This window comes from Lipophrys pholis (genome assembly GCF_963383615.2).
Source record: "Lipophrys pholis genome assembly, chromosome: 2".
Taxonomy (NCBI): domain Eukaryota; kingdom Metazoa; phylum Chordata; class Actinopteri; order Blenniiformes; family Blenniidae; genus Lipophrys; species Lipophrys pholis.
In genome coordinates, this window is record NC_137636.1 from 3,966,719 (window position 1) to 3,979,670 (window position 12,952).

The 12,952-nt window shown below is 43.1% G+C and overlaps 1 protein-coding gene across 1 annotated transcript; it reads left to right on the forward strand.

Annotated features, from left to right (window-relative positions):
* Positions 1–1,041: 1,041 nt before the first annotated feature.
* On the forward strand, positions 1,042–12,936 carry paqr5b (progestin and adipoQ receptor family member Vb). Its single transcript, XM_080489428.1, has 8 exons — positions 1,042–1,439; positions 2,402–2,529; positions 6,694–6,899; positions 7,575–7,701; positions 8,695–8,739; positions 10,042–10,138; positions 10,410–10,554; positions 11,452–12,936. The coding sequence occupies exons 1-8, from the start codon at positions 1,386–1,388 to the stop codon at positions 11,733–11,735; spliced, it is 1,086 nt and encodes a 361-aa protein (XP_080345554.1). The 5' UTR covers positions 1,042–1,385; the 3' UTR covers positions 11,736–12,936.
* Positions 12,937–12,952: the final 16 nt, after the last annotated feature.

Below are 12,952 nucleotides of genomic sequence, written 5' to 3' on the forward strand. Positions count from 1 at the left end.
AAAATGTTTTAAATCAAATTAATTAGTGAAAATGTATAAATATAATGATATTTATTTTATATTCAAAATAATAATAGTAATAATAATAACAGTAATACTTGGGGAAAGCCACCCCACACCATTAGAATCACGGGGGAACTTTTGATGACTTTATACTCGCCAATAAAAGTAGTGACATTTTGAAGTATATATATTTGAACAGGCATTTCACGTGTATTTCTTTTTCCTGACGTGGCTTCATTCTTGTTCATCTGAAGTCTGTTTGAGTCTCAATGTGTTTGATTTCAAAGTCCCACCTGAGCAAACTGATGAAGGTGAGGATGAGGATTAGCCATTAAGACACTCCTCCTGTCACATCAGACATTAACCCGGGCGGCTCGATCCAAAGTTACTCTTTAATCAATTCTCTGCAGCATTAAAACTTCTTTTACTGACTTTACTAAACGACGAGTTCTGACTGAACTGAAGCGACAGAGAAAGACAGTTTTAAGGAGCTTAATATTTACAGCTTACGGCTTTCTGCGTGCATACAGACGTGGTTTTATTACAGAAAAACAGCTCCCGCTAGTGGCCCCGCAGCAAAACTACATCGTTTTCAAATCTTTTCTGTGTAAAAGCGAAAATAATGTGACTGAAATGACACAATGGTACAAACATGTCAAGTATGCGCCACATCCCACTGTTCCACTGTGTCACCTGTTGCGTGTGCCCTTGGTAGTTCCTTCTTTAAATACTGTAGTAGTGGAGTAACTTCACTCGTTCCTCTCTCTCTCTTCTCTGACTCGATTGTTGTGTTGTGATTGAGTCTCGGCTCCACGGCAGCGGGCGTGACTTTCACATCCCAGCTGGAAAAACTCGTCCTCCAGCGGCAGCAGGTATGTGAGCGTGAGACAACACCTGAGTGGAGGAAGAGGAAGAGGAGGAGGAGGAGGAGGAGGAGGAGGAGGAGGGGCACAGGTAGGTATTCTCTCTGGGTATGAAGGAGGGAGGAGATCGAGGGGAGGAACCTGGAGGACGGCATGGCAACACAAAGCCAATAAAGAGCGAGGCACACCCGGCCTCACACCAGATCTGCTCCTCACACCTCTTCTCAGCTCCCCTCAGCTCTCCTCAGCTCTCCTCAGCTCTCCTCAGCTCCCCTCAGCTCTCCTCAGCTCTCCTCAGCTCCCCTCAGCTCTCCTCAGCTCCCCTCAGCTCCTCAGCTCTCCTCAGCTCCCCTCAGCTCTCCTCAGCTCTCCTCAGCTCCCCTCAGCTCTCCTCAGCTCTCCTCAGCTCCCCTCAGCTCTCCTCAGCTCCCCTCAGCTCCCCAGCTCTTCTCAGCTCCTCAGCTCCCCTCAGCTCTCCTCAGCTCTCCTCAGCTCTCCTCAGCTCCTCTCAGAAGAGCCATGCTCAGCCTCTTCCGACTGCCTCGAGGCTTCACCATCAACCAGGTTCCCAAAGTAAGTTCACTCTCACACGTGGGATTTATCGAGAAAAGTACAGATTCCCAGAAATCCTGATAGAAACCAAATGACTGAACGGTAAAAGTGATTATCGCTTTATTAAAACGCAGATTTTTCTTAACTGAATTTATTGAAAAATGCTCGGTCTCCATGGAAACAAGGAAAATTGCAACTTCTCTGAAACGCTGCTACGGCACATGCACACCTCTGCCGTAGTAAATACTTGTTCTGCACATGCTCAGTAGATGGACGATAACAAGTGTCATGACTCCCAGTCCAGATTCTCTTGGGACTTGATACTTTTATTTTGAAAGTCACTATAATAACAATCCAACTTGGTCATCTGTCCACTAGAATGACTGTGTTCTCCCATTGTTAATGCTTAAAGCTTATTATTCTCTGCACTCTTGTGTGTGTAGCTTCATTACAAAAACAACAAACAGCGCCATCTCGTGGCCCAACATGCTAACTACATCATCGTGTAAACGGATATCATTTTCAAAACGTTTCCATGTCACGGCTAAACTTTCTTGAAGTTAAAACACAAAAACATCTTCATGTATTCGGGGCCTAAATGTAAAGATTTAGAGGGGATTTGTTTTGTCTGTGGATCAGAACACTTTGGAACGTTTTTTAACGTTATAAAATATTCTTCTTTAAAAGTCAAATACGATGTTGGCGAAACGTTTTGGCAAAGTTTCAGTGAAACGTTCAAAGGATCAGAATGAAGTTCATCCGACCGTCATTGGATCAGGCGCTTTCAGTTTTCATCATTTTTAAATGAAAATGTTTCTCAAAAGTCTTTAAAGGCTGAAGTTAAAACGTTTCGTTTCACACGGATGTAGATCCCAGGACGGTTTGCAGTTTTCTTGTTTTGAACCCGTTTCTGGCTCGGCCTTCTCGCGTTGGAAAAAAAACGTTCCCTGAACGCTGACGGCGAGTTCTTCCGTTCTCTCCAGGTTTTCCACGAGGACAGCATCATGTCTGGGTACCGACACCCGCGCAGCTCGGCCACGGACTGCATCCTCAGCCTCTTCCAGCTCACCAACGAGACGCTCAACATCTGGACGCACTTCCTGCCCACCTGGTACCACTGCTGCACACTCAGTACTGTGGAGAGTTTTCAGTTCAGCTCTTCAGAACCTTCTAGATGGCAGGAGATGATAAATGTCACTTTTATGTGTTCAAACCTTTCGTTGCCTTTTTTGGTGTCTGTTTAAAGTTTTGGTAGCCAAGATTAACTGTTTAGATTAATCACAGACAAATTACACATAGAAAGTAGAGCGACACTCGGTAGAGCGCATGACCTCCGTTGACGCCACATTTGTCACCATGGAAACCAATGGATACAAATCCACCACTCCTTCCAGCATTTGTTGTGGTCGTTTGAGTTGCTTCATGTTTTCAGTGTTTTCACAGATTTACACACATTTTACAATTTCAATCAGACCCCCACACTGACCTTTGACCCCCCAACCACTAACCAGGGTAATGACGTCACTATGCAGTGATGTCATTATCACTGCATCATGTGGCATATCAGAGGATTGGGAATTGAAAACTGAAGATGTTGGCTCTGGTTTGACGTCAATCAAATGAAAACTGACGGCATTGTGACGGAAATATATTTGTGACCCTATTGTGACCTTTGGCCTTTGACCTTTGACCCAACTGCTCTCAGTAGTCAATGGAACCATTCTTTGATGAAGACAAATCATCAATCATGCAATTTGAATCAATAGTTGTTGAAAAAAGTTGGTAAATACATACAGCAATATGTAAACACAAACCAATAAATAAACAGATGAACAAATACACATGGCAAAAAACATAACCTTCAACTTTCACTGGCCAAAGTAATAATTTTGAGTCGAAAACCACAAGTGTAAGATGCATTCCTTAATTCTTCATGTGGCAAGAAGACCAGTTTTTCTTGTTTCTATAAAACTCACTGTTGTAGGTTGTTAAGTCACTTTTCAGATAAAAACACACGTAGTGATCAGGAACGCTTTTTGAAGACATCCATTCTTATTTACTTTTTTTTGACCAATTTAGATTTTTTTTTTAAGTAGAAGGTGCAAACATGCAAAGACTAGTTTCTTATGCACTTCCTTTATTTTGGACGGGGAAATGGCAGATTTCTTTCTTCTTTTTATTTCAACACATTTTCTAATTATTATGCACACAGACCCCCCCCCCCCCCCTCCCATCAGACAGCAAGTTATCCATTAAAACATGAAGAAATGCTAAATATAGTCCACGTAACCACTGTTACACACTTATTTTTCTTTAAGTTACTTCAAGTTAATGTAATTTGAGGAAGGACTGGTTTAGTGCGCTCTATTAGTAAAGTGATAAATCTAACTCCTTTGTGGGTTTCGATTCACTTTAGAAACCTTTTTTAACAGAAATGCGCAGTTTCAAGAACTGTTCTGTTTCTACTTTTACCAGATTGGTTTGTTAGAGTTTACCAGCTCTCCTCCTACAGACTGAACGTTCACTCCCGTTTACCACAACATCATCTGCATAGAGGGATACCATTCCTCACAAACTGATACTGAGTGGAGCGATACACGACAGTTTAAAGGAGTTTGAATATTTCCATTGTGTTGTTCTTTGTGTGCATGTGTGTGGCTGTATTACAAAGTCACAGCACCAACTAGTGGCCTGACACGACCAAATTTTGCCGTCTTAAACAAAAATGTAGAAATCGCCCAGGATGGATTCTGTAAACGGCTCCTGATCAACAGGCTTTTATTTGTCTTACGGCTTCTTCTGACTGCAAACTTCATGTTGTGCGTGAAGGTTTTTTACATTTGTGTCGTACAATCTATCTGCAAGATTGCACAGCGTGTAGGAGTTTGTGAGTTTACACACCAAAAATACACACTCGCATAACAACAAGACATATTTCTTTGTAAGTGGGATGTTTTACTGTGGCCAGACGGAGCCCGGAAGCAGCTTCATGAAGCAGGAATCCTGCAGAGCTTGAAAATCGTGTTTTTGGACATTTGATGTTAAGAGACGCAGGATTGAATAGACAGTTATAAGCATGTGACGCTCTGAGGAGTCGGCGGCTCTCAGGTGAGACTTGGAAAGTTGACCTTCAGTCAGTTTGTCTTTTATCATCCCTTATTTAAAGAGAAGTTTTCATTCAGTAAAATTCAACTAAAAGCAGCTTTGCATGATAAAACCAGAGCTTGACCCTTCACCCACTGACCTACAACAGCTGGACTCAGTCCTGATCTTGGTCTTGGTCTTGGTCCTGGTCTTGGTCTTGGTCCTGGTTTCTGTCTGGTCTCCTGTTTGATGTTTGTGTGTTTTGTGTCTCAGGTTTAAAGTGACACTGAAGGTTTGTGTTTCCTCCCTGAGAGCAGGTTGCTCTGGCTGCAGGGTGTGTGTGTGTGTGTGTGTGTGTGTGTGTGTGTGTGTGTGTGTGTGTGTGTGTGTGTGTGTGTATGTGTGTGTGTGTGTGTGTGTGTGTGTGTGTGTGTGTGTGTGTGTGTGTGTGTGTGTGTGTGTGTGTGTGTGTGTGTGTGTGTGTGTGTGTGTGTGTGTGTGTGTGTTAGCTGCTGCCTCCTGGGTGTGTGTGTCGGGGGGTTGCTCCTAATGAGCTCATCTCTCCTTCAGGCTTCCGCCTCCATGTAAAGCGACACTGAAAACACTGAATGAAGTTGATTTGGTTAATGAGGCGTAAAGACTCCCGTCACAATAAGCATCTTCCTCCCTCTATCTTTCAGATTATAGAGCATCTTCCTCCTCTAACAATCAGATTAAAGAGCATCTTCCTCTACTAACATCCAGATTATAGCGCATCTTCCTCCCTCTATTTTTCAGATTATAGAGCATCTTCCTCCTCTCACAATCAGATTAAAGAGCATCTTCCTCTATTAACATCCAGATTATAGAGCATCTTCCTCTCTCTATCAATCAGATTATTGAGCGTCTGTGGATGTGAAACATGCAGTCAGTGGCACAAGGCTAAACAAATGTTTTGGAATTAAGCCAAAGTTCTTTTCTACTGTTGAAACAGTGAAGCAGTGAATATCAAAGTATTAAACACAGTATTTAATCTGGAATATCGAGTTGATTTAATCCTTCGGCAAACAGAAGAGTACAAACAAGTTGTTGTGTGTTGTTTTTTGTGTGTGTGTGTGTTTGGACTTTCCCTCCGTCAGCGCTGCAGTGTGAAGCTGACGGAGGTTTACTCTGAACTCACACGTGTTTGGTGAACAAATATTTCACACTAAACGTTCAGATTATTCCTTCGTGAACCGGCGTCTGTGCAAACGGCAGTGAAGACGAGGAGCGACGCAGCAACAGCAGCTGGATGTAATCCCTCTGACTGCATGTGTTTTACTGAGAACACCAAATCTGAGCTGCCGAAATGTGACGCCATGTGAGTCAATACTTGCAATCGGAATCAGAGAGAGACGACAGAGGGGACGTGAGGACGGGTCAGCGCTCTGGAGTCTGAGTCACAAAATGTCCAAGAGAACCACAATCACACACTTTGAACTTTGACACTCTTATTTATGATAAATCACAGTTCTGAAAGGGGTTAAAAACTGGGAGGAATGTCCTCTTGTCTAAAATTGGCTTGTCCTTTCTTGGTGTTCCTTATCTGGTCTTGTTTTGTCTAGTCTGATCCGGTCTTTATGGTCTTGTATGCTCTCATCTGGTCTTATCTTCTCTGGTTTGAGTGACTCATGTTATGCAGTTGCTTCTCTGGCCTCTTTCTTGTCTGGCCTGGTCATGTCTACCTTGCCTGGTATGGACTGATCTTGCCTTGCCTGGTATTATGTTGTCTTGTCTTGTATGGTCTTGTTTGATTTGATTTTGTAAGGTCTTTCGTCATATTTGTGTGTCTAACCTTGTCTTATCAGAACTGGTCTTGTCAACCTTTTCTTGTATGCTCTTGTTCAATTTTGTCTTGCCTTGCTTGTTCTGATCTTGTCTGGTCTCATCCGGTCTGAATCCATATCTTCTAATCTAGTCTTTTCTGGTCTTATTGGATCTTTGGTAAAGTTTTCTGCTCTACTTTTGTCTTGTGTCGTCTTGTCCGTCCCGTCCGGTCCTGTCCCAACTGGTCTCGTCTCATCTTGTCTTGTCTCATCTTGTCTTCTTTCGTCTCGTCTCGTCTCGTCTCGTCCCGTCTCGTCTCGTCTCGTCTAGTCTCTTCTCGTCTGAGCAGGGACTTCTACACTCGGTCCAGGTTGCTGGCTTGACAGATACCCCTCCCTGCTGCCAGGTACTTCCTGTGGAAGCTGATGACGGTGGTGCTCATGCAGACGGCATGGCAGGACCCCTTCACCTGGCCTCTGGTGGTCTTCCTGCTGTCCTGCTGCGTCTATCCGCTGGCGTCCAGCTGTGCTCACACCTTCAGCACCATGTCGGCTCGAGCGCGACACATCGGCTTCTTCTTTGACTACGCGGCTCTCAGTTTCTACAGTCTGGGTAAGAAACAAAAACCGATTTGCTGGAGCGTCTCTTTGGGGTCTTCCATTAATTTCTTGAGGCCTTAAAACCTTGAAAAAAGTTGAGTCAAAGCAAATCTTTGTTGGTGACTGTTAGTTTCTTCAGCTCCGTTTTAATCATGAAGTAAAAAAGTGTATTGTTTTCGCATTTTTGTTTCAAGTTCACACAGCGACGTATTGAAAACCATCAATCAACTTTATTTGTATAGCACATTTAAAAAAAAAAAAACAACCACAGTTGAACAAAGTATTTCACAGTAAGAAATAGTAATAACAAAACATCTTGATGTCTGTTCACACGAAATTGGCAGAAATGCTGAAAATGGTGTAGTTAGTATATTGGACCACTAGTGGGCACTATTGTTTTGTTTTTGTAATGAAACCACACACAGAGAGCAAAACGCTATAAACATTCAATGGAAGTAGACAGACAGTCGTATGGACAGACGACTAAGCGGGACTGTTATTACGGTGACTGTCAAAATAAAACCGACCTCTCTGTTTTATTATCGTTGGGTTTCATGTGACTCGTGTTGTTTGTTGCTCTACGGGATGTCATCACATCATCAGGTTTCGTAACACATTGCCTAACCTGAGTGTCCAAAACGTTTCAATCTGAAATGAGATTAAGATTAAAGTGTGCTCGCTCCCGCAGGCTCGGCCGTCGTCTACTCGGCGTACGTTTTCCCTGATAAGTGGGTGGGCGGGTCCTTCCACCGGAGCTTCGTCGTCATGGCCGTGGTCAACACGGTGGTCTGCACCGTCCTGTCCTGCTCCTCCAGGTGGGACATTTTCTCCATACAAAGAAAAATCTGAATCATCTCACATCACGAGTTTGAATCCCAATCAAACTTGAAGTATTACCGTAATTTCCGGAGTATAAGCCGCTGCTTTTTGCACACGAGTTGAACTCCGCGGCTGAAACGATGACGCTACTAATTTATGAATTTTTACAGGTTAATGAGCTTCATGCTTCCGATACATGGGTGATGAGTTCAGGTGCATCACGTAACTCCGAACATTCTTTTTTTCTTTTCAAATTTGGAGGGCGTGGCTTAATATTCAGGTGCGCTCACTGTCTGGAAATTACGGTATGGTTATATTGTGCATGAAATAATAGAAGGTAACCTTAGTTTAATACAGTAATGTGGACATAATAATCTTTTTTTCCACACAAGTTCAGTTAATCACAGTTGTGCTTTTAAAATAAATCCACTTTATGAAAATGTTAAAATGAAAAACACTCAAAAGTCATAATTTCTTGCAGTTTAAACCACAAACATGCTCAAGGAACTGTTTTGATGCTTGAAAAAATTAAAATAGTTTCTAAATGTGTAAATTTGTGGTTAAAACATACTAAAACTACATACGATTTACATACTTCCAGGAAGTTTCTATTAAAAATGTTTATCAAAAACTTTCACCAGAGTTTTTACCAGAGGAATGTCTGGAAAAAGCTCTCAGGGGCATCGTGCCGACATGAAGCTCAATATAACGACGTGCCGCTCGGCCCATGACCTCTGCTTCCACTTCCTGACAAAGTTTTACTGAATTATTCACACATGACTTCCCTCCACATGAGCAGATCTCTCCCATCTCGGCTGCACATTTACCAGAGTGAATGTGTGACGCACCACCTCAACGCCGTCTCACCCTAATCTGAATTATTTCCAATAAACTGAGTTTGTGTAATCCCCCGGGGAGTATCGAACACTTTCACGAGTTGTGTCCCATTGATGATCATCGTTCTCTCCTCTTCTCTCCTCGCTGCTCAGGCTGGGATTCCCATTCCTCCAGTACGACCACGACATCGTGAAGAAGTAAGTAAATAAATCCGTCGCAGGCTGTCGGTTGTGGTTTGATGGCAGCCCGGCCGCCACGCCTCTACGGCCTGAAACTTTTACACAGTTTGTTGAGTAACTGGTTGCGAAAGGCGGCGGGTGTGACCTGCCCGACCTGCCCCAGCCGTTTAGGGAGCGGGACAAAGGTGTTCTGGAACAAACCAACCTCATTCCACCTGAATCCCTGAAACGCTCCCGGGCTTTACACTGGGATCGGGAACGTTTCAACTGGCGTCCCTGCAGCCGATTGGATTGTGTTGGTGGAACGTGAGGGAAGTGTTATTCGTTTCTTGTCCCGCGCACACGTACAACTGGGAAACGGGATTTTTCCAAGTCGTAACTTTAGTTTAGATTAGATGATTTGTTCAAATTCTGTTAAGTTGTTAAAAAAAAATTTTTTATCTATATTATTATGTTTATTTGTTTATTTCGTTTATTTTTCAGGGACCATGTACAAAAACATTAATGTTGGAAGAAAAAAATGCTTCGCACCAGATTTTAGCTGTTGCTAGTTTCCATCTGCAGCCCCCGGGCAGGAACACATCATAATAATACATATTTACTAATATAACATACAGTAAACATTTATAACAGTAGCTGTAACATTAATATGTAATACCTGCTTTCATAAAAATTCCTAGAGATATTAAAAATCTTATGTAACACATAATACAGAAAATACAACGAGCAGGGACACATTATAATAAACATTATAAATATAAACTACAGTAAATACAGTAACATCATTATGAGCATCAACAATAATCATTAAAATTCAACACCTGAATTCTTAAAATTCATACAAAATACTAAAATACATTATACAATACAGTGGACAATTAAAATAGTGTGTGTGTGTGTGTGTGTGTGTGTGTGTGTGTGTGTGTGTGTGTGTGTGTGTGTGTGTGTGTGTGTGTGTACTTTGAAGCTCATGTAACTAATGTGTGAAAAAAACTACTTTTTGAGAACGACTCCCGAGGTGGGATGTTTTGAAAAACGAGCGAAAACGCAACTTTCTGAAAATACGTCGAGTTAAATTACTGACGTGTGTTTTTGGATTAAATTATGAGTCATAATCCACAAAAATCATCATGGTGGATGAGCTGGGTCATAATCTGGATTTCGGATGAAGTTTCTAAGATGCTGTAATAATAATGGACGACACATCGCTCTGGTCCTGGTCCTGGTCCTGGTCCTGGTCCTGGTCCTGGTCCTGGTCCTGGTCTTGGTCCTGGTCGAGTGCCGATGATTTAATTTGATGTCCTTTTGTGTCATTTTCAGATTTCCTGAGTGTCAGAGTCCAAGGCTCAGCAAAATGCTCCGTGTTGTTGCTTTTGCCTTCCCCTACCTGTTCGACAGCATTCCGCTCTTCTACAGGGTGAGGATTCCCCCGTTTCTCCTGCTCTTCACCTTCAACCAGGCGCCAGCCACCAAGTATTTGGACTCAGTTACTGTCCTTTATCAAATAAAATAAACAGCCGTCAGACACAGTCGGCTGGGATCAGATCCAACACATCGGTGATGGATGAAGGAGCATGAAGGATGGAAGTCAAACCAAAGCACTGATACAATCTCTCTGGATTATCATCTGTGTGGTGGAAAACCAACCTGTGCTGGGATGAAGAACTGATTGTGTTTCTTCTTCTCAGGTGTTTCTGTGTGTGGGAGACGGCTGCACGGACAACGACGCCAACGTCCTGCACTACTACCACATCTCGCTGGCTTTCCTCACCGGATTCCTGTTCGCCACACATCTACCTGAGCGCCTGGCGCCCGGCAGCTTCGACTACATCGGTGAGGCCACGGAGGAGGAGGAGGCGGCGGTGGCGGCGGCGGGGTGTTTCTCTGCGGCGGACCGGTTTCCGGTCACATCAGGAGGTCGATACGTAGGGTTAAAAAAAACAAACAAACAAAAAACAAACAAACACACAACTCAGGTAGACTAATGCAGCATCCAAAGGCTGCTGGTAGAGCGGAGGAAAGGTTCTCTACTGCCCCCAAGTGGCTGAAAGGTAAAACGTTGAGAAACACAGACAGTAGACAGACAGTCATATTTAGATGATCTACAAGACACACACACACACACACACACGCACGCACGCACGCACGCACACACACACACACACACACACACACACACACACACACACACACACACACACACACACACGCACAGAGAACATACAACCTCGAAGTTGTTTTCTAGTTCATGTATTACTTTTTTATGTCAGCTTCTCAGTGGGATTGTTCTCTTTAATGCCGTTAATTATTATAATCAGATTTAATCATGTTGTAATAATGAAGGATAATCAGCTTGAGTGGCTCTTCAAAACAAGTATGGTCAAATCAAGAACTGAATTAATAATATTGAAATCAATTGATTATTCAGCCCAGAGGAGTCATCATCCTCCGTTTGGTCGTTTCTTTGTTCGTTATAATGTTATTTTGTTTTTATTCTGTGGTTGTTTGTGTGGAGATGTGTATTATATTCTACTGTGTAAACATCTCTATTTGTTTTATGTCTTTCTGGTGCCATGTTGTGTCTCTGAAGTTATTTTGAGTTCCTCGTGTTGTCTCTTGTCTCCCTGAGGTTTACCCGTTCACAATGAGTAGTGACTTAGTGAATGATCTGCTTTCTCTTGTTTCCCCTCCTTTCCGCTTGCTGTTCCCTCGACTGGCCTCTCCCTGCAGGCCACAGCCATCAGCTCTTCCACGTGTGCGGCGTCCTCGGCACCCACTTCCAGATGAAGGCCGTGGAGCAGGACATGGTGACGCGCCGCCGGTGGCTCTCCGAGAACTCCGTCCCGGTCACATTTTCCAACTCCCTGGGTCCGGCTCTGCTCTGTGTGGTGATCAGTGTGAGCGTCGTCGTCCTCTTCAGCCTCCCGCTCCTCTCGGCATCCGTCTGCATGAAGAAGAAGAAGAAGAAGAAGAAGAAGAAGCACCCTGAAGGTCAAAGGCGGTCGTCGGACTGAAACTCTGAGCCCTGCTGAGCGGCTGCTGCTGTGTGGCATGTGGAGGAGGAGGGCGTCACGGGGACGCAATACATTTTTTGTATGAAGAGACTGCAGGGAACAGAAAATGTTTAGATTTCAATTTCACCCCAATTTTTTTTTAAACATTTAAGGCCGCGTGTCCATGAGAACATTTTCAAGAGAAAACACAAAAACTTTCACTGCTTTTTGGTTTTCCGTTCACATGACAACGGTACTCGCAATCACTGCAAACAGACTTTATGAAAACGTTCCAACTCCGTGTAAAAGGTAGAAACTTTCCTGGGACACTGGAACTGCTCATGAATACCAAGACCGGAGTAAATAATCTTTCTGCACATGATCAGTTGATGGACGATAAGAACGTTTTCCTCCAGAGAGTCGTGACTCCCAGTTCATGTTCTCCGGGGACTCGGTGGTTTTATATTCGTGAGTCACTGTAATAACAATCCAACTTGGTCGTCCGTCCATACGAATGTTCCTGTACCCCTGCTGTTAATGTTTAGAGCGTGTTTTTTTCTGCGTGCATGTATGTGTTTAATTAAAAAAACCAAAAACAGCATTAACTAGATGCCTAGTAGCTAACTACGTTGTTTTCAGCAATTCTCCCTTTTCCGTATAAACAGACATCGTTTTCAATATGTTGCCGTGTGAGCGCGAAACTTTTCTCAAATGAAATCAAGAAAACAAAAATGTTTTCAACTTGTCAGGTGAAAACCTTGTGAAGTTGCTGGCCCTGAAATGTGTGTGCTTGTGTGTGGCCGATTGCGCTTAGACAAAGAAAGAGTTCTGATGGGGAAAGATGTTCTGAGCTTCTGGCAAAGCAGCAGTGTCGTATTAGTAAGAAAAGCAGGGCGAGGTTTGCTTTGCTGAACTGGATGGGATTTATTTAATTTACTGTTTTGCTATTAATTCATTCCAGACATGTCAAAACATACACACACACACACACACACACACACACACACACACACACACACACACACACTCCCCCGTCTTCATGATTAGAAGGCTCAGCTGATGATGAATTGAATTCCCTACTTGATGAATGTTTTTCTCTTTTATTTTATTTCATTTTTTTTAAATATGTTGCTACGTTGTTTTTCTTAACGCAAAACTGAAAGTATTTAAGTACAAAGCTATTTATTATAAACTTTTTCAAATAAACTGTAACTCAGACCTGACTGTGCCATCCTGTG

What these genes read in the sequence shown, in the direction of transcription:
- paqr5b (XM_080489428.1), top strand. Translation starts at nt 1,386, where the DNA reads ATGCTCAGCCTCTTCCGACTGCCTCGAGGCTTCACCATCAACCAGGTT. An exon ending in CCATCAACCAGGTTCCCAAA is followed by an intron (nt 1,440 to 2,401) that starts GTAAGTTCACTC and finishes CGTTCTCTCCAG; the next exon opens with GTTTTCCACGAGGACAGCAT. An exon ending in GTCCTGTCCTGCTCCTCCAG is followed by an intron (nt 7,702 to 8,694) that starts GTGGGACATTTT and finishes CTCGCTGCTCAG; the next exon opens with GCTGGGATTCCCATTCCTCC.